The sequence below is a fragment of the Pangasianodon hypophthalmus genome, chromosome 2, assembly GCF_027358585.1.
Source record: "Pangasianodon hypophthalmus isolate fPanHyp1 chromosome 2, fPanHyp1.pri, whole genome shotgun sequence".
NCBI classification, from domain to species: Eukaryota; Metazoa; Chordata; class Actinopteri; order Siluriformes; family Pangasiidae; genus Pangasianodon; species Pangasianodon hypophthalmus.
This window is the reverse complement of record NC_069711.1, coordinates 11,829,852-11,856,985: the sequence shown is the minus strand read 5'-3', so window position 1 is coordinate 11,856,985 and position 27,134 is coordinate 11,829,852. Positions and strand designations below refer to the sequence as shown.

Sequence of the window (27,134 nt, the reverse complement as noted above, 5' to 3'; positions counted from 1 at the left end):
TGACTTTTACTTGGGGATGGAAACTGAACGGCAGCTCTTGACAGTTTTGTAAGATGGATTTTTTTTTCTTTCCACAGTTATAGAGAAATATGCAAATTACTTTCTGTTCCAAACTTGTAACAAGCTGTCAGTCAATAAAAAAGTTAATGACAAGCAAAGAACTAAATTATTTATTCCTTTGCAGCCACACCTGTTTCTTGAAATTAATGTTCTGAGCATCATAACACTTACAAACTACTTAGATACATATAGTGTAACCACAGCATCACATTCAGAACTCATGTCTACTTCTCCCTCCTCTCTGAACACGTCATTAGATCGCCTGCACAACTCTAGCTGGAGCTCTCACATCTCCAGTTCTCCAGCACCCCTCTCACTTAGTCCATCTCCTCGCTCCATCACTGACATGGGCTCTGAGGGTCTGCAAGTGTGTGTGTGTGTGTGTGTGTGTGTGTGTGTGTGTGTGAGAAAGAGGCCACGGCCCGCCTGTCGATTTCCTATTATCTCTCCCATAGAGAGGGTACGGCCCTCTCATCCATCAGAAGGCAGACTACAGAGACAGGACACACCCCTTCACATTGATCACCCAAAAAACTCTCCTGCATCGATGAGCTGCACAGACTCACATTGGCACTGATCAATCGATCTCACAAGAGCATCAACAGTCACTTGTGAAGACGGACCAGCGGCTAGGATCTGTACACAACCACACACATTCCCCAGACTTAACTACAGTGCATGTATAACGTTTGCTTGCTCTAAATAAATAAACAAACAGTAGCAACCACAAAACCCTGTAATGGGGGGGGAAAAAAAAAAAAAAAAAAAAAAAAAAAAAAAAACCACTCTGCCAGATGGCATTTCACACAAAACGGACACTTCTAACCAATCAGCTCTACTGCTTTTACTGAGCCAGAGACTGATTAACAGTGAGACCGTTTTGCAGTGAACGCTGATAAAATGACAAGTAATTACTAAGTACTGATTTGGAGACTAAAAAAAACCAAATCATCGGCATCAAAAAAAAACAAAAAAAAAAAACCACTTAACTACACATGAAGAAGCATGGTGTATTATTAGGATTGACTTACATTGAGTTTGTAGGGCATAGACTCAAAGTAGATGGAAGTAGCAGAGATTCGCTTCACATCAGACATGTAGCCATGTGTAAGGCTAGAGGGAGCAAAAGAGAGGGAAAATTTATCATTTTATCATTTTTATCGTTTATCATTTGCCAAAGTACAGAGTGAATCAAACCATGAATGAGTCCTTGGTTTGTCAACATTTTTGATGTTTTCATCATAGCTGCCAAAATTTATAGAGGTATCTTAGTATTACACTCTACCTTTTTGAACTGGTGGCTAATATTAATATTAATTATTATTTATATGGCTAAACAGGTGAGATGTGGGGTCCTCTCATTATATTACCAGGCCTAATGAGCACTGGGCAATACACCACCCAAGCTCCAGCATGACACTACCATAATAAAGAGATGCACACTTTTTAAAATTTTTTTTGAATTAGGCAAGAGAAGGAGCGAGGCATTGAGAAAATCAGTGCATGAGAAAACTACTCTGTGTAAAATGACTCAAATGACACTGAAACAACTAACAATGGAAACAAGAGTGGGTGTCATTGTGTGTGAGGCACTCACTGTCCTCCGTCAGGCAGGTCCAGACCCATGATACGCTCATGGGGATTCAGCACGGCTGTGTAGGCGGCGAAGTTAGCTGGCGAGCCCGAGTACGGCTGAACGTTAACTCCCCAGAGTGCCGGGTCCAGATCAAAAGCAGCAAGAGCACGCTTCTGACACAGAAGCTCGATCTGGTCCACTACTTCCGCACCGCCATAATACCTACATGTACACATACACATTCTTCATATTATTAACACTTAACAGCTTGGCAAGTGAAATTTAACATTTGCCTTTGGATAATGACATCAGATCAAGTCTTATGGGGTCAAACTCTGACAATGATGAAATACATCAACAGAATTACAACTAACAAAAACAACCTATAGAAACATTAGGCATACTGAAGTGATTATAGTGTTTCCTGAACAGAAATTCACACTGGAATAAATACAGCATGCCTTGGGTAACAATATAGTGCAAATTTATGGCAACACTGAAGGGACAAAAAAATTAACTTGGACTACACCGATGGAGTTTTCTGAAGACCCATGTTTGTGGTAGTAATAATTTTAGTGATACATGCTGCATTCAACTAGAGGTCGGAACTTGTAATTCCTGACTTCCAACTGGGGCTTAACTCGGAATTCCTACTAGGGAGCTCATGATGGTCTCCTCAACTCAGAGTTCCTCGGAGTTCAGCAAGTAATGTAAAATCAACATGGCTCCTCACAGCATGAACAGTAAACAAAGTAGCACTCTTTAAAAGAGTTATGCGGTACACCGATCAGCCATAACATTATGACCACTGACAGGTGAAGTGAATAATATTGATTATCTCGTTACAATAGCACCTGTCAAGGGTTGAGATGTATTAGGCAGCAAGTGACCAGTCGGTTCTCGAAGTTGATGTGTTGGAAACAGGAAAAATGGGCAAGCGTAAGGATTAGAGAGACTCTGACAAGGGCCAAATAGTGATGGCTAGATGACTGGGTCAGAGCATCTTTAAAACGGCAGGTCTTGTGGGGTGTTCCCGGTATGCAGTGGTTAGTAACTACCAAAAGTGGTCCAAGGAAGGACAACTGGTGAACTAGTGACAGGGTCATGGGCACCCAAGGCTCACTGATGTGCGTGGGGAGTGAAGGCTAGTCCGTCTGGTCTGATCCAACAGAAGAGCTACTGTAGCACAAATTGCTGAAAAGTTAAAGCTGGCTATGAGAGAAAGGTGTCAGAACACACAGTGCATCACAGCTTGCTGCGTATGGGGCTGTGTAGCTACAGACCTGTCAGAGTGCCCATGCTGACCTCCGTCCACTGCCAAAAGTGCCTACAATGGACAGGTGAGCATCAGAACTGGACCACGGAGCAATGGAAGAAGGTGGCCTAGTCTGATAATGTGGAAGGCCGGGTGCATGTGCGTCGTTTACCTGGGGAAGAGATGGCACCAGCATGCACTCTGTGAAGAACACAACCTGGCGGAGGCAGTGTGATGCTCTGGGTAATGTTCTGCTGGGAAACCTTGGGTCCTGGCATTCATGTGGATGCTATTTTGACACCTACCTAAACATTCTTGCAGACCAAGTACACCCCTTCATGGCAACGGTATTCCCTAATGGAAGTGACCTCTTTCAGCAGGATAATGCACCCTGCCGCACTGCAAAAATTGTTCAGGAATGGTTCGAGGAACATAAAGAGTTCAAGGTGTTGACTTGGCCTCCAAATTCCCCAGATCTCAATCCAATCGAACATCTGTGGGCTGTGCTGGCCATCAAGTCTGATCCATGGAGGCCCCACCTCGCAACTTTACATATATATTTATATATTTGTGGCTATATGTATATATGTGTGTTTATATATTGATTTATAATATATTGTAACTAATATGCTTGTATGTGTAATCAACATACAAGCATATTAGCTTGTTAAATCTAAAACACTGACTTTACACAGTTTGCTGTGTTGATGAGGAAAATATATATATATACATATCACTCACCACAGTTAGCTGGCTAACTTGTTGCTAACAAAAGACAAACATAGAGGTGTCCAAGTTTTTTTTTTCCCCCCACACTGTAGCTCAAATGCACAGAAATCGAAAATGACTTCATTCTGATCTGTGACTTCACAGTTCTGAGGTAAGTGGAATGCAGCATTAGACCAGTTTAGTTTTTTTTGTCCCTTAAATGTTGCCCTTTAATAGCTCAGCACTGCACAGTTACCCGAGCTACAGTCCTCTTCTTAATTTCTCTATCAGGGCTGGAATATAGATCTGTAAGTACATAGCAAGATTTAATGCTGAAACTGTGTAATTCACATAAAAAACTGATATTCCCAAATTCATGTTATGTTAGCACCAAGCTAAGGACAGCGTATGATCTTTGTAACATTCCTGGAACTGCTGGTGTAGCATGGTTACTGTAAAAACACTAAGAAATGGAAAATTAGGCTAATGTGGAACAAATACTCTTTTTATTAACATACACATATCTTTTCTGTATTGTGTCATATTGCCTGCTGGAGGACGAGAAATAGCTTAGATATATTTTAAGCATAAAAAAAATGTCTTGTTGCTCAAAAAAAACATTATTGCTATTCCACATTAAACAAATCTCAGCCTGAGATTTGGGGACAAGCACGCACACACCTCTTTCCTGGGTATCCTTCTGAATATTTATTGTTGAGGCAGGAGCCCTGGGCCTCGAGTGCTGCTCGGCTGCAGAAGTTCTGTGGTGGAGACACACACACACACACACACGTTAACATCTGTGATGTTTATCATAAGCCTCGACTAATCAGCGCTGTGGCATACTGACGAGCCTCTACTCATTGTAACTCTTTATTCCTCTCTTACTCACATTCTCTCTCTCTCTCTCTCTCTCTCTCTCTCTCACACACACACACACACACACACACACACACACACACACACACACACACACGTAAAAACACACAAACACGTTTAAATGTTTGGACGCAGATTGTCAGACACCACAGAGCAGGCAACACCTCTCAAACGCATGCTGTAGTCACGCTGTGAAAGCAAATACACAAATTGGAAATGCAATTGAGAACTTCTGCACCGTCACATGCTGCAGCTACAGGGGATCCACAAGTCCTGAGAACGAGAGTTTATGAAGGAGCAAGACAGAAAGCACAAAGAGAGGGCATGCATCATGGAGTCAGATGAAAAAAATTCACAAGTGTGGAGGAGAAAGGTGGAAGGCAATAAGTTTCTCTTATGCTTATCTCTGATCTTCCCGTCTAAACAGCTCTACATACGCCGATAAGCAGGAGTGAGACACACCAAGACAGCGGAGTATAGATGAGAGGAAAAAGCGTTCAGGCTGAGGCAACACCGAAACAGCTGTCAGCACTATGATTCTGAACACTTAACTTGTCTTCAGTTAAGCAGCCTGGTGCCAATCCAAACCAGCAACATGGAAATTTTCAGAGTAACAAACAATTAAATTCTCTGAAATTCACTGACGTCAAACACAAGTGCCATGAAGAGTCCACGTCTTCTCTGTAAGATACAGTGTGGCAAAAGTTCTGTGAAGCACTCACTATCTGACCGCCATTTCTTAAGTGTGTTGTCATTATACCAACATTTTTATACCAATACCAAGTGTACTACAGTGATTCTCCATACCAAGCACTTTGCCCAGAAATAAAAAAAAAAAAATCAAAATACACACAACCACTCACACACAGAATACCTAAAATTCTGATTGTTAGTGCTAAATTACAAATTCCTCCTATGATTAAAACAGTAATATTATAAGAAATACGACAAAAGCAAACTGTAATCTTTAGCGAATTCGTGCACGTTAAACAGACGGACGAGATCCGTTTCTGTTTAAAACTTTCTACGCTTGGAGTGACTGTTGCCATGATCTGCATCTCAATTAAAAAAAACCCACTGTGCATTCAAAAATATTTACTAATATGGAAAAAACCCATGTTGCAATACCAACATAAATAGTGGAGGCAGCATAGCACCATGTGACACTGCGTCCTCAACTGAATAAACAAAATAACGCTGTGTCTCAAATCGCATACTTATACACTTCTGGGCCAAAAGAAAAAAAAAAAAGGGCAAAATATTAAGCTTTACAACAGATCATTGGTCAGGAAATTAGCAAGAATGAAACAAATAGATAATGGAAGTTAGTATGAGAAGCTTTTCCCTTGGAAGTCTTGTGGCCCTTGATGAGCTGCATCAGGTGCGGCAGATAAAAGTTTAGTCATTATTTGGTTAATTTAAAAAAAAAAAAAAAAAAAAAAAACACATCCCAGAAGATATTTTTGGAATAGTTTATACACCAAGTGTGTTATGTGTTTTACATCAAGCATTTTAATCATTATCATGATTTTACCTTTGCGTACAAGAAGACTATATGAGTGAATTTCCCTGTTTCTAGCTTTTCCCCAAACAAACAGTTCACTGCAGCAAAAGTAAACCAGCAAATGGTGGCACAGGAGCTCTCAGGAGTGCATTTGTTTAATTCTTACATTTTCTGACCAATGATTTTTTTGTCAAGATCATTAAAAGCTTAATATTTGCTATTTTGGGCTTGGCCAATTTTTTTGCCCAGGAGGGTATACCGCTCTAGAACGTCACTGTATACTGAATTGCTGAGGATCTGCACAAGTGGTGCACCAAATGAGCACAGGATGCGCACATTGGCCATTTTGCGTATGTGTAAGTAACAGCAAGCATACGGTAAATTAGCCTTAAACAGTGTGGATGTAACATTAAACAGCATCAATACACAAGGTTACAGTGTTTTTCGTGATTAATGCCTAGCTCTGTTTTGACCATTTTATAACATTAGTTCCAAATTAGGCTACGTAAAAAATTAGACAAATCATTCGTGATAGCAAATGTGAATAAGCAAATTCAGTGTTATAATCTTCATGAGTCATGACAGAAATATTAACAGTGCCTGAATTACTCTCAGGAAAAACATGCTGAAACTCTCTTTCGGTCACAACGGTTTTCTTGCCAAGTTGCTCGTGTTGGCTGTTTTGCAAAGGCAGGTTTTATAACACCTTTTTATGTTGCGTCTGTTCGCTGCCCATCTTCATTAGCGAGGTAAGAAATAGGTAAGAAATAATATGCATAGATTCTGCTCTTTCCATAAGAAGGGGACATGAAACTTGTTTTCTTTATCCGTTCATTTGCCACTTGAGTCACTGTGCATGCCTCACCTATCTGAGGGAAATTAGCACACACAATTAGATGGACCGAAATGCAATTAGAGCACTACAGAATTTAAAAAAAAATATATTAAGAAGTACCTAACTTTCGAGACATTGTGTGCAACTCTATTTCTTAAAGTTTTATAATGATACATGTTTTATTATAACAAAAGTAAATCAACTGAATGCTTCTGTATCATCTGAGAACAGATACAGATGTGTAGCAGAGGTGAATGGCTATCACCCCTACAGCTACAGCTGAAAGCAAATATCACCATCATCATGCTGAATGTCCTAAACTCCCAGACTTTATAACACTTGACAAACCTGACAAGTCACTTTGCTTTTTGCCAGCTATAAAGGGAACTAAAGTGTTCCAAATGTTCCACTTTATATGTACCTCCCCACAGAGCTGAATAAAATCCTGACAGGCTTAAAAACCCACTCCAGCACCTTTTTCCTGTTTTTATGCCTGTGTTCATAAACCATCTGCTTCACCGGCCACTGGGCACCTTGACATCATCAGTGGTGAGGGAGGATCACACACAGAAATACACTTCATGTTATTTTTCTGCCAGTAGAAGCTATAAAGAGGTGTGTATTGTGGTCTTTTTCACAGCTCAAACGCTCTACAGCCAAAAATGAGCGAGTCCATTAATTCCAGGGAGCTCAGCACATTTTCGTTTGCGTCCTCGACAAAACTTACTGGCAGCTTGTATGTTCTATAACACAAGCTACCTCCCTCACTTCTGCTTTCGCTAGACACGTGAGGCGATGGAGTGCTGAAAAGCTCAGTGAAGTGTTATAGCTTCAATACAGACTGTGTGAGCAAAACAGGCAATTTTGACAATATACAGTATTTGCTTACTCATATTGAGAAAGCAGCCAAGTGAAGCTCTGCGCACCAGTGAATGAATGAGTCATGTGTAATGTGAACTGGGAGAAGAAAAAAAGAGAAAAAAAAAACTAGACCTGCACAGTAATTAGAGATTACATTACAAATGAGAAATGTTTTGATGGTTGGAGCTGAACTGTGGTCGACGTATTCCTCGTGTTGTCTTTGTTATTAAGCAATGAATGGACTCTTCACAGGTCATATTGACTTTGGGCAGCTGACACAGATAATACTATTTGCAATGACCAACCTTGAACACATCTGTGTTTTTGGGAAACAGTAAAGACACACAAATCCACTTTACATGGCTGAGGATGCTGCTATGAGTGCAACAGCGGACGCGGCGGTGATGTAACAGAGTGAACGCAGCTATTTTTGTTAAAAACAAACAAAAAAAAGGCAGCCGGTGTTGATTGATTTTTCACTTTGTGTAATTTGCTTTATTCCAAAGTCAAAATGACCTGAACATAAACGATGTGCTATAAATATGAAGGGCTTACAGCAGATTGAGCAAAACGTATATTTGCGCTTTTTCATTGTTTACTAGAGAAAATGAGCCAAGTACATAAAGTTTTGTGTTTAATAAAAAAAAAAAAAAGTTTTAGTATGGTACCACTTTAGGTAAAAAAAAAAAAAAAAAAATTATAAGCTGGTCATTTTGACCCGAACAAAACAGAAAAACATAAAAATAATAATAATAATAAAAAAAAAAAACAGCCTTAAGGAGCTGGGAAACCTCCCACCACCAGCTGACCTCTAAACCATAACACTTATGTAGCCTGATTTTCTCACTAGTGTCGAGTACCTCAGCATGTTTGCGTCTGATAGACCACCACAAATGGAAATGAATAATCTCTTCCCTGGAAGAACCTATGTCACAGTCCTCGACTCACACCTAAGAGCCACTTTTTCTGACAGAAAAGTGACAGAAATTTTGCTTAAAATCAGAGAAATTATCCAAACAATTCTTGAATCTGATTGGTCAGTAGATGTGAATTATTTTCATATAACTACTCGGCTCAGGACCGTCCCGACTAATATGAACGACAGGTTTATAATTCTAATAATATGTTATTGTTTCTGTAGTAACAGCTTCATACACAGGGACTTGCACAGCAGACGCACCACATAATCCAAGCCTAATAATAAACGAAATTTTAAAAAACGTTTTATAAAATGTATAATCATTGAGGTTACGAGACATTTATTTAACATTTATGTTAGGAGTCACCAGCATGCATTATTTTTGTATAATCTCATGGCCTGTCGTGGGTTATTCCTTACATAATATAGCCTAAGGTCATATTTTTGTTACGATCACATGAAATTCACTGGAGTTGCTCTTTTAATACCATTCAGTTGCTTTTTTGGCAGAGAGTGAGACAACACTGACGTTATTCTTCATCAAACAGTGGTTTCCATCATGCTACTGTGCCACAAGTTCCACTTTTATACAATGACCTTAGCTGCTGCTGCTGGAGAGACGCTGGCTTAATGCCCACTCCTGTGAAGACGAATTACTGTCTCAACGTTTCTCAAGATGTTTTTGGGGTCCCAGCACCAAGTAAATGACCTTGCACCACTTCTCAGACTGACAGTCACTAATGAGGATATCGGGAACATTCACACATCTTTTCATTGTAGTCATTTATGGTTGTGTTAAAATGCCACACAAGCTTTATGCTGGTAAAAGCTAATTCATGGCAGAATTAAACCTGTTAGTGTGAGAATAAGCAGGAAAAAAGCTTGCTCTTAGTGATCATTGCTGTGTATTTACAGTGAAAAACACTAGGTGTGAATGTGAGCCATAAAAGCCTGTCTCGTCTGATGTACCGATTTGTTTTAGGTGCCAACAAAATTGATTCAGCAAAATATAATATAATCATATTCTTAAACACTTTTGGTTTTGGTCCACTATATGACATTTCATTAGGCTGAATAAAGAATAATGAAAATTACCATTAAAACAGTTCAGACACACAGCACGTCAAAAAGGATAGCAGCATCCAATAACAATTAGTGGGCTTGCATTTGGTTTTTCTTTACCTCTGAAGCAATGAGCTCAAGCCCACGACACTGTCTGTCTTTCTCTTTCTTCAACAGGTCCCACATCTCGGGATCATCCTGTGCCAGGCTGTCCTGTCCGGTCCAGGGGCCGATCATGATCAGGTACCTGTGCTGCTGCAGAGTGTTGCCCTCTCAGACTCACAGTCACACGCTGGCACAGAGGCTGGGCACAAACACAGAAAAGGAAGAGGAAAGAATATTTTAAAAATCCAAGCTAAAAATCCACAGTGGGAACACGGGGGCTGTTTTCAAACAGCTAATGAATACTATATGAACATTTATGCAATATATATATATATATATATATATATATATATATATATATATATTTTTTTTTTTTTTTTTTTTCTTTTTTTTTACATTGGTTACTAAAAGCCTATAAACACAAACTGCTTCAAACCTTTTTCTGGCAGACCACTGAAGGCTAATAACTGTCCCTAAAGGACTCACTCACTCCCCACCCCTGAGACACACAAGAGCTTCAAGGGTTATCTTGCTGTGCAGGCAGAGCAGTTTTGGGGCGGTTTATTTTAAAAACTGCTGACTTGTTTCTTAACACTCAGTGCAGCAGGAAATAAATACTGCCATGCGGGTTTATTTTTTAAACATTTTTCTTAGAAAAAATTTCTTCAATTAAAGGAATGATTTCTCTCATATAGTCATTAAGAGATTAAGCTACTCCAACCACATTTTTTCATAACCTTTTTATCTATCGTTACCAAAGATAATTATGGGAGCGGACTGTATGTTTTTTTGACAAGATTCTTGCTCAAAAACCCAGGCAGAAGTTTAACATTATATGTGTGTGTGTGCAGTTCTGAGCCTGCGTAGTACAGACATTACAAATGAATATTAATATTATGAAAATGTTAAAATGATTAAAATTTTCTGAGCGCTGGGTGTCTCAGATAAATGTGGACCAACTGCAGGGTCTTGTAACTAATCACTTTCATTTCACAGCCAGTTGTGGGCCATCCCACTTTTAGCAGCACAGCTCACACCCGAGAGTGTGGAAGAGATCATCAAGCGTCATCGAGCCGAGAGCTTTATGATAAACAGAACGCAGGCTTTAGGATCGAGGCAGAATAATGCAAATTAAGAATTCATGCTGCATCTGTAATATCACAGCCAACTTGCCCGTCTGAACAGAAATAGCCTACATCACTGTTGTGGCACTTCGGGGCGTAAGTGGCTGCGAGCATAATCAGGTATGAGAAGGCATGTGATGCTTCCATACTATTTTAATTGCCTTTTCAGACACGAGCCTACAGTGGTACGATCTTTATTTGCAGTGATTTGATGTTTGAATGCTAACCCAGGTTTGCAGAAGTGCAATAAATGTCATCGCAGCACAGCAAGAGAAGTTACATAAAGGAACGTGGACTAAATACATTAGTTCCAATTGATTATCTATCCTTCTTAGAAATCAGTCAGCTGTTATGCACACCATTTTTCCCCCCCAAAGATGATTCAAATGAATAAAGACATTAGAGAGAACAGAATCATGTGTGGGGGTGGGTTAATTATGCTGTAGTCAGCACTACTGATGTGCACCTTAAAGTCCCTGGAAACATGATTAGAAATATTTTTTTACACAAGCATTTACAAATGGTAGGGTCAAGAAATGTACATCGCAAGCTACAACTGAATTCTAACTAAAATCTACCAGAAAAAAAAAAAAAATCATATTTTCAGGTTTGGGTGTGTCAGATCACATACTGATTGACAGCACCGTTTCGCCGGTAACGGAAACAACTCACCACAGTCCTAATGCTAGAAATGTGTGCAGGAATGATAGCACAAAGCTTGCACAACACTTTTCATGCAGTTTGTGTGAACTCCACTGCTACTTTAAAAAAATAGATTCAAATGAGCTTTACTGTCCTCTCATTTAACTGCCCGCTATCACACGGTAGCGAGCGGCTTATTAACCATTTAGAGTCATGAGTTTGGGTGAAGCTTTTTTTTCCATTTATAATGGTTTCTGCTGTGAAACTTTATTAACAAAATATAGTATTGTTTTTTCTATGTGCCCATTGTAACTCCATTTGTAATAGGTATTATAAAAATGTGTTAATTATATAAAAATAATTTGCCTGATAATCTTTTTACAGTAGTAAGTGTACATCATGATTATATCTACAGTAGCTCAGCCACTTTACTAATTCTTTCACTGTTCAAAAAAAAAAAAAAAAGACTCACCATTACCAGACATGAACTACTACACTAAATTAGGGAAAACTGGATTCTGACTGGATGCAATTATGCACATGCTCAGGCATAAACAGACAAAGTATAAGCAGATAGAGTAAGCAGATGGCTCATTTGGATTAGTACTTTGGTAGCACAGACATCACTTGGACTAAATAAAGTCCCACCTAACTCGATTAGGTCAGAAAAAAATGCCAGAAAAAAGAAACTCTTAAATCTCTGGTTTTTAATAGTTCTTACTTGTGCAAATAACCTGGAAGATATGTAGAACATGATAATAAAAAGCAATGGATTAAGCCATGACCTTAGCAAAAGCATATTAAGCTGCTGAGAAAACCTGTGTGGGAAAACTGACTTTTGGTCCAGGATGCTTGTTTGTGTTTGGATGAGGTTCATGTCAGTCGTCTTATAGGCCCCGTTCACACCTGGCATTAACATGCACATCCTGCACAATAGGATCACAAGCGGACAGCCGAGACGTATAGCCGTTCACACCCGGCATTAGGAATGCGTCTCCAGTGACCACTTGTGATGGGATTTCATTCATCGTTTCTGCAGGAGGAAGGCTGTCATGCACATTTATTACACCAGTCTTCTGCTACACATTTATTTTCAGGCAGAAAGATCCCACAAATCATCTCTCATGTACCTGTACAGACTGTTTCAAACGTTTTAATTGCATGGTCTGCTAAGAAAACTTCTAACTGAATGAGAGATGAGATGAAAAACGTAGATATGAAAAGCAGCTGCTGTTATAGCATCGTCTTTATCCGTTCAGTCTGGCAATGATTACATATTATCTGGGTAGGGCAATGACACAGTCGATCAGTCGGCCCTTCGTTGTGGTCCGGGATGCATTTAGACACATTTGCATTCACACTGTGGAGATTTAAAAGGGCATTTGTAAAGACCTGTCATAGAAGCAGCCCTTCTAAGGGTTTTAGGTAAGTTATTAGGTTCTTAGCACAGATACAGTCTACAGACAAGTTATGGTCATGTGACGTACTATTGCTCATGCACAATTTTAGTGCGACAACCATGCATACATCATGAAGACACTCCCATGTCTGCAATTTATACAGAGATCACTGTGCAAATCCACGATAATTACTACATGTATCCTCCGGCAACTTTACTTATCAGAAATACTTGATATCAGGAAATCTTATTCTGTAAGCAAAACACGGCGTAATCTTTCCAGATGTGGGAACGTGCAGTCCATAAAAATTAATAAAAAGATGAATTCGGAAAGGGCTGAACTCTCAGAGAAACACTAGTAATAATTACATTACCCCACCTCCCCATTTACAGCCAGTCCGAATAGAGTTTTAAATCACCCTCTCAGTATTATCCACTTCCACTCTCAGTTTTTCTCTCCCATATCATTATGTCGACTCATTTGCATTCTTTGGTGCTCTCTTTAGACTTCTTCACATATTAAAAAATATTTCAAAGCTGTGCTTAACTTAACAAGAATGGTTCACCAACAATTTTAGGAATAACTTTCTTTGGAATCTTGTTCTTCCTGGTGAAAATTTCTTAGGCAATGTGAGTGCATAACACACTGACAAGAACATCATAACAAACAGTAATAAAGATAACGGAGCTCCTACCCATCCCTTTTCCAACTCACCAATGCGCCGCACTGCACGGGAGGCCAGGAGCGTGATGGACTGCTTCATTTAAAAAACGTTATTAAAAAACAATTAGCTCAATGATGTGGGAGCATTAGGAGACGATGTATGAGACTGGCTTCGCTTAACGGGTGGACAACTCCTGGCCACTTCATCAGGAGCCATCGTATGGGGTAAGGCAAGCACCGAGGGTGCCTTAGGGATATAATGAGTAAATACTGTAAATGGTTGAATCTTGTGAGTAAATAAATAACACTAATGGGCATCATAATAGCCTTTAGGGAACTGGACACAATGAATAAAGTGTTTATTACTTCAGCACAAGCAGAAGGGCAAACCAGGTAAGGTCTTATAAGGTTCAGAAAATACCACAGGTTATAGCTATTACAGCACTGTGACTGTAATAGACTGGAAAATGCCAAATGTTAACTAACTATATACATTACTATAGGCTGAGATAAGAATTATTGCTTGTAAAAAAAAAAAAAAAAAAAAAAAAAAAAGGTTTATGACGTGTATGAGAAAAATGATGTCAAATAAAATGTCTAAGAAAAAATAAAGTCTGTAATATACTGCAAATAATCAACTGCTGAGAAACAAAAATCATACACTCACTGGCCACTTTAATAGGAATGCCTGTACCCCGTCTCATTCAAGCAATTATCCAATTTTTCAGAAATTGCTTGCTTTCGAACGCAGAGTTTACACAGAATTCTAAAAAAAAAAACCTCAAAATGCACAACATGCCAAAACCTAAGGTGGATGGGCTACAACAGCAAAAGCCCACATCGGGTTCCACTCCTGTCAGCCAAGACCAGGAATCTGACACTACAGTGGGCACAGGCTCACCCAAACTGGACAGCGGAAGACTAGAAAAACATTGCCTGGACTTTTGCCAGTCTTCAGTTTCACTGAATGAATGCATGAATGTGTAGGTGTACAAGTGTTCATATTAAAGTGAGTGCAGTGAGTGCATACAATCTCTTTAAACTAACTGAAAGAATTAGTTAATACTGGTGCCCATATTGGTGTCTTAACTCACAAGATCGGGTGTGTGGTTTACAATTAGGGCCCTATAATATAAAAATATACATATGGCATTAAATTATTTCAGCAATTAGAGCTTATATAATACAGATATGCTCACATTTGTTGTTCTTCTAGAGAATGTTGTGTCTGGGACAAATGGCAATAATGCCAAAGTGCTTCACAGCAAATATAACCTCCAAAACACTACGGTTAGAAATGCAGAATGTAGGGCAGCTGTCTCTGCACCATAGCCTTCGTGAGCTCAGTTCACTTGGTTAGAGCCACAGCCTCTGCTAGATTAGTTAACTTGTGTAGCTGAGTAATTAGCTCTATAGCATTTACTGAATTAATATTTTCTAGGCAGCAGTTATTACTGGCAAATGTACTATTCAAATTTTTTAAGGCGTTACTAGAATAAGATCTGAATGCATATTTGAGCCACTCAAATATGCATGAAAAAATGACATGTACTCCAAAAAACATTAAGGCTTTATCTGCAGCACTTTGTTTTGAAAGCGCAGTGTGACAGGAGAAATAAAGTATACTGAGCGACACTTTTAACACGCCACAGCTGACATGGACTACCACGTTCCACTTTTAAACTTTTGACATATTTGCACAGCAGTAAATTAAACTTTTAGGGTATATTAGCCAAGATAACCCTATCTTTACTGTACGGCCACACAGTTAGATGCATACAGACGGTGAGAGAAAAATAGTTAAACCACTATTTCTTTAAAGAGACAAACAGATTTTATATCTTGCAACTGCAATTCAAGTTTAATCAAACTTAAGCTGGACCCCATTTGCAGCTCACCGTTCAAAGCTCAACCACAGAGATAAGGAAAGAAGTCTCAGGCTGTACAGGTATGGAAAAATAAGTTTTGATTTGCAGCACTGAATCGTTTACACATTTACTGTGACACTGAGCGACATGTTAAGCGAGACAGATACCATGGCATGGTAATGAGGGTGGTCCTGTGCCTTATTGTAAATTTTACAAAACTGCATGTGGAAAATACACTGTCGCTTGAGCAGCTTTCAGACTTGCAGATGTTCCACAGCTGAGCAAAGAGCAAAATGTTTATAACCTGTAGTAGCAACAAGCCTTGCAGAAACAACACACACACCCCCCAACTGTTCCTGTCCTCCACTGCAGTAAGACGGAGGTAAGGGGATGAGATGCCCATGGGAGCTACACTGGCACGGTAATACGGAGAGGAGTGGCACAGCTCCTCTGGCTTTCTGTCAGCGCCAGCACCATGTGCCAGCACCCCCGCTGAGAGTGTCTGCCTGTCTCTCATGAGCCACCTCGTCCACGTGCACGCACAGACACACACACACATCGCACAGGTCATTACTCACTGACAGGAACTGTCCTTTGCTGTCTGCTCTTCCAGTAGGGACACAGAGCCATTGTGATACGGGGGAACTGGAGTAATGTTGAAGTGTTTGTGTGTGTGTGTGTGTGTGTGTGTGTGTGTGTGTGTGTGTGTGTGTGTGTGTGTGCGCACAAACAACCTGTGAGTTAAGACAAGCTGTAAGCACTGAGGTGTCCCACAGAAGCTTTTGAACTGTCTGTCCATCAGCTTGAGTCACTCACACACAAAGTTGCAATTCATCAGAGAAAGTATAGATATGACTCTAGTGTGCACACACACACACGCACGCACACAAGCACACACCTCTCTAGGGCATGATATTTAAATATTCTTGAAATGGAAAAAAAGATGAAAATTACAGCTGATAAGACCTAAGGAATGGATCTGTCATGGAACTATTTTTGGAACAAAAGAGAGAGAGAGCGAGAGAGAGAAATTGCAAGCTCTGAAGGTGAACTTTGAAGTGAGAACTTTGTACCAAACATCAGAAGGGTTCAAATACACACAGCAACACACACACACACACACACACACGCACGCACACACACCCACACACCTCTCATCTGGCAGGACTGATGCAGTGTCTACACACTTGTCATTTTGCCATTTCACATCTGTTCTTCCTGAATCACATAAGAATGTGACCCAAAAGAAAAGGACAAAAGTCATTTCATTTGACTTATTATTTTTTGTTTCTATTTCTTGTTTTCAAGGGCAGGAGTCAATTTTACAGATGACTGCTGTCCATCAAGGTCTCACTGGATGACAATCAGCTTTGTAACACGGGGTGACAGAGGAAGAGCGTGGAACGAGGGATAGAGCAAGTTGAAAAGTGTCAGCAAACGGAGAATCAGTCAGAGTGACACATGCTCTTTTCTTTCCCTGTCAGGGACTAATAGGAGAGCAGCCGTTACAAATTACCCGCCGATTTGGCTGAGGATGACACAGGCCAGGGGCAGAGAGAGAGTGTGTGTGAGAGATGGAGAGTGAGACAGAGAGGGATAGATGGAAAGGTGGAAGAGAGCTCTGCTCCTCTAGCCCTCGGCTCTCTCCGTGTGACACAGAACAATCAAGAGGGTGGAAAGCCAATTTCCTGCCGAGACTGGGGAACATTATCGCCATAATCCTGGAGATGGAGTTGAATACGAGTGGCGATCCTGGAACGTGTCAGTCTCTGTCAGCCCATGTTCATTGGTGCATGATGGGGCACATCTGGTCTCGCTGAGGTGAAGACTGAGCTCACCGGCACTGAAACGGCTCACCCACTTCTCATCAGCTGTTTCAGAGCAGAGGAATGTGAAGGGTGCTGAAGAAATCTTTTTAATATGCATCTAGAGTAACTCTGCATTTTTGAGTACGCACTCAATCAGTTCTAGATTTGACAGCGGTGTCGTGCCAACGCTAACACGGGCAGCTGGAGCTCTCCCCTCCCAACCGTACACTTCTGCAAATCTGGGGCTGCTGCAGAGCACAGCCAAAAATAAACATGAAACCATTCAAATATATAATCTAATCAATTATTAAGTGACCTTCAGATGGATCCAAATATGGCACTTTATCTCACTTTCCACAACAAACAGTTTTGCAGAAACTGATAAAGATGTCAAAATTAGGATTAGTATTAAATAAACAAATATTAACCACTGCATAGACTGGGGAATCTAGTCCTATTCTTTCAAATTACTAGTTTTTTATTTAAATCACTCAACTGTTCCTGCATCCACCATGTCTCCACGTTCTTACAAAAAACTTAGCCAAGAACTAAAGCCAAGTTAATTATGAATACTTCCTGTGTGTCAGAACGTTCAGGTCCATCTCTTCTGAACCCAGCGGTGGGTGCACGACCAAAACATCAATTTCATTGGCGGACAACAGAGATGAGCTTTGGCTCTTCTGAAATCCATATTACACAAGCAGAAGTTAATTATTAATTCATATGATTAAACGGAGACCAGGAGTTGTCAGATGGATTGGAGAAAGAAGCAAAGCAACCAGATGATAAAATGAATCAAAAATTGTATTATAGGAGTCTTGGTATTCTCTGCCTTTCAGATCAAGATGCATCTAGTTGAGTCTGGCTGAAGAACAAAGCTTTAAGTTGGCAAAATGACAGAGTGCCTTGAAAAGCAAAAGCCACACCACATCAAGTCAACTGACCTCATTTTCAAAAACCTTTATCCAGTCACGGATATCAGAAGAAACAAACATAAACTTGCTGATCTAGTTAGTCTGCAGATATCTGTCCTAGAGTTTGTGTTTGTGGCTTTTCCTGCCATGGCTTTTTCTTGATGGAAGAATCTGAAGAACAATTTACGGGTTTGATTCTGGGACTCAAACAAACCATTTTGTCCCATCTGAGAACCGAACTAGGACACTCTGTTTTCTTAATTGAATGAAAGCAACAAAGACAGAAAAAGCACACGAAAACCATAAAGGGGCACGAGGAAAAGGAATGTTCGGTTAGAGCCATTAATACTGCTCCTCAACAACTCCTCCTCACAGCTGAATTAAGGCCCTGTCACACCAAGCAAAGTCCCGAGATTCTGAGTTGGAAATATGTCACTTGACTTACAGTTTGATTCAATTACAATTCGGGGATTAAAATTAGATTATAAAAAGATTTTCAATGCACCTCAATTACAATTTTCTACACATGGATTCTTTTCTCCTCAACTTGACCCACATTTCTCACAAACTCCATTACTCATACTTTTGTGCTGCAGTACAACGTTATATGGCCATATAGTGTACCTGAGCTGGTACATGACGTATGTGTACAAATTTCCCGCCAATTCCAACCCATCACGCCTCACGTAACACTGACTATGACTTACAATTACAGGATTGTCAGGGCAACTCACAGCAGCTCAGGAATATATTATAGAGCTTTTTTATCCCCTGACTCAATAATTATGGGTTTTTTCCTAGCCACTGCAGCTTTAAATGAAGACATGTAAATGCATCTGTAAGGTTGGCTTTCTTTATGTTTTTAACTCAAGTAGTCAACACAAGTAGCTAACTATAGCACACAGCTTATGATGCATTTTGCTCTAAACCGTGACAAAAGAAAACACTCTATCTACTCTGTTTTGAAACTCGGTATGTAAAGTTCACAGTATGTGTGCGTTACAGAATGAGGAGGCCCGATGTTGCATCTGCACCAAAACAAAACGTACAGAGTTAATGTTAGGTCGAAAATATTAAACAAAATGACAAAATCCTACATTTGCATACATTTACCATTATATAAATGTCTTCAGCTCATCTAGCTGGGTAGCAGTACAAACACAATTTAACAACCCGACTATGGTAACAGATATCTTCATATTGATAGCCACTTGTAGTTTCTACCACTGCACTTTTCTTGCCCCAAATTTTCCATTAAATGGTCATTTTAATGGGAAAAAAATTGAACCATTTGTTTTGCTGTTCTTGAATCAAGAATCCTCTAGTATTTTTTAACCAAATCAAACCCACAGACTTCCCTGTACTGACAAAATAACTGAAAACTCATTTACTCCAAACTAACTTATAATGAAAGTTTAAGGGCTGTTGTTTGGGCAGGAACATTTTTATACAATGCTTTAATGAGTGCTTGAGTCAAAGGTATTTGTGAATCTTAAAGCTGCATACAGCAGCTATTATGTCGGACATTTAAATCGTCCAACATAATAGCTATTGCGATAGAAGGAATCTGTCAGTGATTTCCGATATTATCGTCAATCGCCTCAAGCCAAACACAGGTTTCCATTAGAAATGAGTTTTCTATCAATGCTTGTCCATGGTAATTGCATATAGGCTACAGATATGGAGGAGAGAGATTAGATAGAAAAATACTGGAGTATTCCCGTTAACTCCAATCAGAGTAACCACAGACAATGCACTTAATAATGAATGCAATCAAACTACTGGTTCGGGACGACAGACCGCATTTTATGCCTATGTCCCAAACCATTCAGGCAAAAATGTTATTTACTTCAAAGTAGTGAGCTTTAAAAAGTGGTGACATTCCTCCAATGATGCACACCAGCTGCAAATGTGCTGAAAACCAAGCAGGAAATGCTAAAATTGACCATCCAAAAAGTCATTTGATTCACAGGGAAAGAGCACTGGAGCTAAGATTTACGTCCCCTCACTCACCTCGACGAACCAATAAGAGAAAACCTACAATGATCAAAACAGTGTGAAGATGATGATTATTATTTATACTATTAAGGCACTTGTACTGTTGCCTAAATAGCATTAATTAAAAGTATTAGTTAATTAATGCTTTACGGAGTAATGAAAAGGCATATCCTTTGAACAGGACACTGCTTCACAAATCTATGACAAATAAATAAAATAAAATAAGAAACTATTATTTGTAGTCTGTATACTGACCAGCATGTAGAAAATTTGTAGTGTAAGAGTCCCTGTGCAAGAGTAAGGTAACTTCTCTGTCGAAGTTTAGCAGTTTTACTCTTCTGGTAACTGGATGTGTCACTTTTGGCCAGTTTTGGACAAACCAAAACTTGGAGGCTGAAATTTTAGTGCAGCCCTAATTATAATCAAAACACTGTTTTCACTGTTGAAGAGTATTAAATAAAGTGGTCAAATAAAATTTAACAGAAGGAACATTAGAAAAAAAGGATTTGTGAATTATTATTATTATTATTACAAATTTCAAATTCTAATTCAAATTTTATTGGTCACATACACAACCATAATGCTTTTTTCGACTGTCCATGACAAAAACAGAATTCACATAAACCAGAATTTACTTGTATATTGTATATTATATATAGGAAAGGAAAGATATAGAAAAAGATATGATTATCAGGGATACAAAGGTCGGTTGCAGAAAACAGCACGATTGTATTTTGAATAAGGTGCAGATTTGTGCACTTGTTTGTGCAAAATATGCTGTGCAACATCAAGCTGAGGTAGTGGGTATTGTGCAAACAAGTCCAAGCTCTAGTTCTGTGTGCTGTCCTGGTTGAGGGCCCGAACGGCCTGTGGGAAGAACCTCCTTCTCATTCTCTCTGTGTCGGCCTTCAGGGACCAGAAGCACTTCCCTGACCGCAACAGAGAGAAGAGTCCATTGCTCGGATGGCTGAGGTCCTTCATTATCTTCCTGGCCTTGGTCCAGCACCGCTCGCTGTAGGTAGACTGCAGGATAGGGAGCTCAGTATAGATGCACCTATCCTGCTTGGTGCTGTTCCCAAACCAGGCTGTGATGCTTCCCATCAGAAGCTCTCGATGGTGCAGGTGTAAAAGTTCCTTACCACCTTAGAGGGCAGTTTAAAGTACGTTAAGTGTCTAAGGTGGTAAAGACGGTGACAGGCCTTCACCAGGGTGTTAATGTGACAGGACCACGACAGGTCCTGTGGGACATGAACACCAAGGCTTAGGAAATTGTCCATTCTCTCCACTGGGGCCCCGCTGACCTTTAGGGAGGGGTAGCTCCTCTCCTGCCTCATGCTGAAGTCCACTATCAACTCATTTGTCTTGCTGCCGTTCAGGAGGAGGTTATTCTCTTGGCACCAGCTGTCCAGGCTTTTAATCTCCTCTAGGCAGGCCTTCTCATTCTTATCAGAGATCAGGCCCACCACAACAGTGTCATCAGCAAACTTGACAATGGTGGCAGAGTTGGAAGTAGCCACACAGTCATAAGTGTACAATGAGTACGGTGGGGGCTCAGGACACAACCCTGGGGGTCTCCAGTACTGAGGAAGGGTGAGACATTCCTGCCGACCTATTCTGCTTGTGGCCTGTCTGTCAGGAAGTTGGAGATCCACTTACACAGGGGTGGGCTACGTCCCAGGTCCTCCAACTTGGTGGTGAGTTTGGAGGGAATTATAGTATTAAATGCTGAACTGGAGTCAAACAGCATTTTAACGTAATTTCCCTTTCTGATGTCCAGATTGCTAAGGGCTGTGCGTAGGAGGTGTGTGGTGGCATCCTCGGTAGAGCAATTGGGACAGTATGCAAATTGTGATGGGTCCAGGGTGTCAGGTGATGATCGTCGTTGAGGCAGGCAGGCTGGGGTTTCTTTGGGACAGGAGCAATAATGTACTGTTTGAAGCATGTGGGGATTATCAACTGTGCCAGGGAGAGGTTGAATAACCCAGTGAAAGTGTTGAAAAGCGCATGCATACTTCCACTAGCACTGTCAGTGCTGTGAGCACTGCTAGCACTGATATTGCTGTTAGAACCGCAAGCAATGTTAGCTGCAGCCTCAACACAAACGTAAAAAGTGTTCAGCTCGTCTGCCAGACAATCGCCCACATTCACTGTTCTAGAGGATGGTGTTTGATAGTCCGTTATCGTTCTCAGGCCCTGCCACAGGCTCCTAGAGCCACCCTGTTGGAACTGTGACTCCAGTTTCCCTTCTGTAGTGCCACTTCGCCTCCTTCACCGCTCTGCACACATAGTAGGAGGAAGCCTTGTACTCATTCATGATCATGGAAGCGAGCCCTCGTGTTATAGGCAGCAGTGTGAAACCTCAGAGCATGGTTTTATCCACCCGCGGCTTCTGGTTGGGAAACATTCTGTTGATGGTTCTGTGGACTGTATCATCTGCCAGTTTCCAGATAAATCCCACAACTGCTTCTGTAAATACAATGCCATCAGAACGATGTCATCAGAATATGCACGCTACCGCCCTCTGAACCGGAGCTTCCTGTTTCAGCCTTTGATTGTATCTAGGCATGAGGAAGATGGCATGGTCCGATTTCCCGAATGATGGTGGAGACTGTGCCTTGTAGCTGTCTTTGAATGGAGTGTAGTAATGGTCCAGTATCCTTTCGCCACTGGTGGGGCAGGTGATGTGTTGGTGGAAGTTCAGCACTGCATGTCTGAGGTTGGCATTGTTAAAGGCCCCCGTGACAATGAGCACAGCGTCCTGGTGATGAGTCAGGTGTTGAGTGAGAGCCTCATGTATTTTGCAAGGCAGTGTCTGTGTCCGCCTGAGGTGGAATATAAACGGCACTGAATATGACCGAGTTAAATTCCTGAGGAAGGTAGAAAGGGCGACATTTAATGGTCAGGACCTCCAGGTTGGGTATGCAGCAGTGTGTGAGAGGAACTATGCTCATGCTGTCGCACCAACTGCTGTTTACCATCAGACACACTCCATCACCCCTTGACTTCCCCGACTCCACTGTTCTGCCCATGCAATAAACCGGGAAGAAATTGGCCAGCTGGTTGGCATGGTCCGGTACTGCTGGGATCAGCAATATCTCGGTGAAGCAGAGAAGTTTACAGTCCAGAATGTCCCTCTGGAACTTAGCCATGGCCCTTAGGTTGTCGAGCTTGTTCTCCAGAGACTGGACGTTGGCTAGCAGGATGCTAGATAGGGGAGCACCATGTGCGTGAGCCCTCAGCCTGTTCCTGATGCCACTACAAAATGGTTGAATCCAAAAATAATGCACTACATTGAATACCGAACAAATCTATACACAGCAAATGTCTTGTTGAAGACAGGCTCAGACAGTTGAAGAGAAAAGACTAATTACTAATCTATTAAACTGAAAGGTAATAGACATGTAAATTTGTGCAGTAAAACTGTTGTGTAAGAAAACACGGCTCCTGTTAAAGATTTTAATCTATTAAAATAATTGTGAGGTTAGACTGGCATCAAACAAACATTTTAATGCAGACGAAGGATGGGAATTGACCTCAATAAAGTTGGCTTAGCATTTGAAATTCATCAGATATTCAGTGAGGATGCAGAACATACATACAAGCTCTATTAAATGCTTTTACTTCTTATGTAGTTGGTAACATTAGCCAAAGTGTAAAGGCATATTACCGATGGATAATGTGTGTATTTATGTTATTTTACACAACTATAGCATCCATGCTCTTGAATGCTGAGACAGAAATCATTTAAAACTCATTAACAGCACAAACAGCGTGATTAAAAAGCTGAACGCACCGAGCCAGACTCATGCGCTCCTCATTATGGTAACATTGAAACAGCATGAGCATAACTTTGGATTAGGTTACATGTAGCGTGCTTATAAAATGAAAATTGTCCATTTTAGGATGCACATAAACAGTTAATTGGGAAACTAAAATTAAGTCGTCCAATTTCTGCATGTAAACATAGCTAATGAAAACATCATGATTGACAGGTCGTGCAAACCTTTCTCTTGAGCTGCAGGTTCTGCTTTCATGTCATTGGCTATATCATTTCAGCACAACACAGTTCCTTTTAGCTACACTAGTATACTACATGTATTATTACACAACAGTTAGTTCTGGTCCACTAAATTGATTGGAGTAGAGGTGTTCCAAGAGTGTTGATATTTAGTATAACAGCACTGGTACATTTCACTGTTTGTGTTTGCTACATAAAATTCCAACTGTAGCAATAGTTCAACCATTACTAGACTTACTATGGGCTGTCAGTCAATCTGTGCATTGGCATGGCAACGCGCAACACTCTATCCAACTGTGGCTTCTTTGGGAATTATTTTCAATGATGGAGCAAATTAAACTAAATATTTACCCATGCTGTGTCTGAAATGTCAGTTACACAATATTAAATTTCTTGTTTATAGAACTGCTGTAGAAAAGCAATATCATATTCACAATCGTACTTCCTACCTGCGGCTGAATCACAACCGTGCTGATATTCAGTACACCAGCACGCGAGTGTGATATTGCTTAATTCTAATCCAGCCAAGTGTTTTCATAAAATCATTTTACGTAACGCATTTTGATATACAGTGGGTATGCATATTAGTTCATGGCGTCATCTGGCGACTTCTAGCGCCTATTTGAGCACGTACTAGCTACTTTCCCCTGAAAAGAGCTGGTAACACTGTAGGGTTGCATGGTATACAGGTACTATGGTAGTATAGCCATATTAATACTTCAAAACACTGGCGATGCCACTGTATTGTTTAAACAGTAGTACTGTAAGTAATTTTGTACGTGTGGCAGTTAATACTCTTGTCCTAAAATGACAACTCACTGTTTTTTTGCAGAATACACAAAGGTTACTGATACTTCATTTAACCTAAATATTTTACCTTAATCTTTAAAGATTTCCCAGTTGATAGTAAGCGAGCTAACGTTATGCTAACTGCTGTGTGTAAATAATAAAATTAGTCAATAATATCATTAATTAAAAATTAATAAATAATAAAATTAGCTGTATTTGCTAGTCAGCGAGCTAACATTACGCTAACCGCTGTCTGTGAATAATAAAATTAGCCGTGTTTGATAGTGAGCGAGCTAATGTTATGCTAACCGCCATGTGTAAATAATAAAATTAGCAGTGGTTGATAGTGAGTGAGCTAACATTCCCAATTTTATGATTTTTCTTTTTTGGAGTTCATTTCCAAATTCAGTTATTTATTCTTGACGTTGTGTGCATTCCTCATACTCTGAGGACAAGTTCCATTCGCATGATTTCATTGCTCTGGGGAACAATAGATGAAATATGTGGCACACAGAATTATTTGTATGATTGCTAACTGTATGATTGTTCTTGAGTTTTTTCCAACAGCCAGTTATTCATTCTAATTAAAAAAAAGTAATTACTACATGAAGAGGAAACTTTAGTTTGTCTGTTTTCATTTGTGATGCATTTCTGTAAATTTGGTTCACTTGGTAGATTTGAATGATGAATTAACACAATATTGCATAGTATCATGATACTTCAGGTGGTATAGTACCGTGAGCTACGTTTACGGTATCGTGATACTGCAGGTGGTATTGTACCGTGAGCTACGTTTAGGGTATCGCGATACTTCAGCTGGTACAGTATCGTGAGCTATGTTTGTAGAAGTTCTGATGAAAGCGTTGCATCATCGTTTACCTCCCGGCTTCACTCACAGCACAGCTCTGTTTTTCAGCTACACTCAAAACCAAACAACACAACGCCACCATTCTGACCGGCGGAGATAAAAGTACCAGCACTGACCTGATAAGTTAATACATTCCAGGGGCTCGTTCATTATCGCATTCGCTACTGAGTTAAAGCTAGGTGCAGACTTGCAGTTTTGAAACTTCGTGTTAGCTTACTTAGCTAGCAGCGTAACTAATACACGCTACACGACACGTGACAACGAAAATCTTTTCACCAGCAAAGAAAGACAACGTTGTTCGTGCTGCAGAAAAGAACAGCTAAATGTTTCACTGGGTTGCTTTATAAGCTTGTGACTGTTATTATGTGTAACCCAGTTAGCTAACAGCTCCACAGGCGAGCTAGCAGGCTAACCCTGGAGCAGTCATGGAAGAGAGTTTAGTTCGTTTCTAATTAACAGCGTTTTAAACATGCACTTGCTGTTAACTGAAAGGAACAAAACTCCACTCAGGCTACTGATAAAATCCTACCGTTAGGCCAGCTGGCTAACACACAGACAGCAAAGCTACTACAGCAGAATAACAATCAAACATGCTTTAATCCATAACCATCAACATGTCTTATTAACAGCGCCTAATTAAAAATAAAACATGCTTTATACTCACCCTGACTAAATATCTCACTGGCAGTGTCAACATGATGATAACGTGGTGGAAAAGCTCCAAGCAGCCAGGCTCTCTGCTCCCTACACACACACTTATACACACACACACACAAGACCCGACAGCCAGCGCTAGTAGAGTTCGCAACGTGCAAGGGCTTCATGGGACTTGTAGTTTCTGTCATTGCATACCCTTTGCGAGCCAATCCACGTGGCATCCCATTACATCGTCGACTAGCTAATACAAACTAAAAGATAGTGAGTTTACCACTGATAAAATGTCAAGACTGCAAATGACAAGAGTAAAAAAGAGTGCATAACTCTTCATTCCTTCATTTTTAGAAACCGCTTCATCCTGGGTAATGGTGGCTCTAGAGCCTCTCCTGGGAACACTGGGCCTGAGGAGGGAATACACCCTGAATGAGATGCCAGGGCATTGCAGGGCACCATGCACATGCACGCCCACGCACGCACACATACACACTCCTGGGCAAAAAAAATGGACCAAGCCCAGAATGGCAAAAAGCTTCTAATGATCTTAACAGCAAATCATTGGTCAGAAAATTAAAGGTAAAATCATGATAATGAATAAAATGTTTGATGTAAAATTCCAACTAA

General features: G+C 40.4%; 1 protein-coding gene across 1 annotated transcript in view; it reads right to left on the bottom strand.

The window, feature by feature from the left end:
- Positions 1-26,721, bottom strand: part of shmt2 (serine hydroxymethyltransferase 2 (mitochondrial)) — a 35,258-nt gene extending 8,537 nt beyond the window's left edge. The window contains exons 1-5 of the mRNA XM_026923995.3: positions 26,521-26,721; positions 9,780-9,963; positions 4,281-4,360; positions 1,658-1,858; positions 1,092-1,173 (exon numbers count right to left, since the gene is read on the bottom strand). Coding sequence (XP_026779796.2) covers positions 1,092-1,173; positions 1,658-1,858; positions 4,281-4,360; positions 9,780-9,896 — 480 coding nt within the window. The 5' untranslated portion in view covers positions 9,897-9,963; positions 26,521-26,721. The remainder of the gene's footprint in view (positions 1-1,091; positions 1,174-1,657; positions 1,859-4,280; positions 4,361-9,779; positions 9,964-26,520) is intronic.
- Positions 26,722-27,134: the final 413 nt, after the last annotated feature.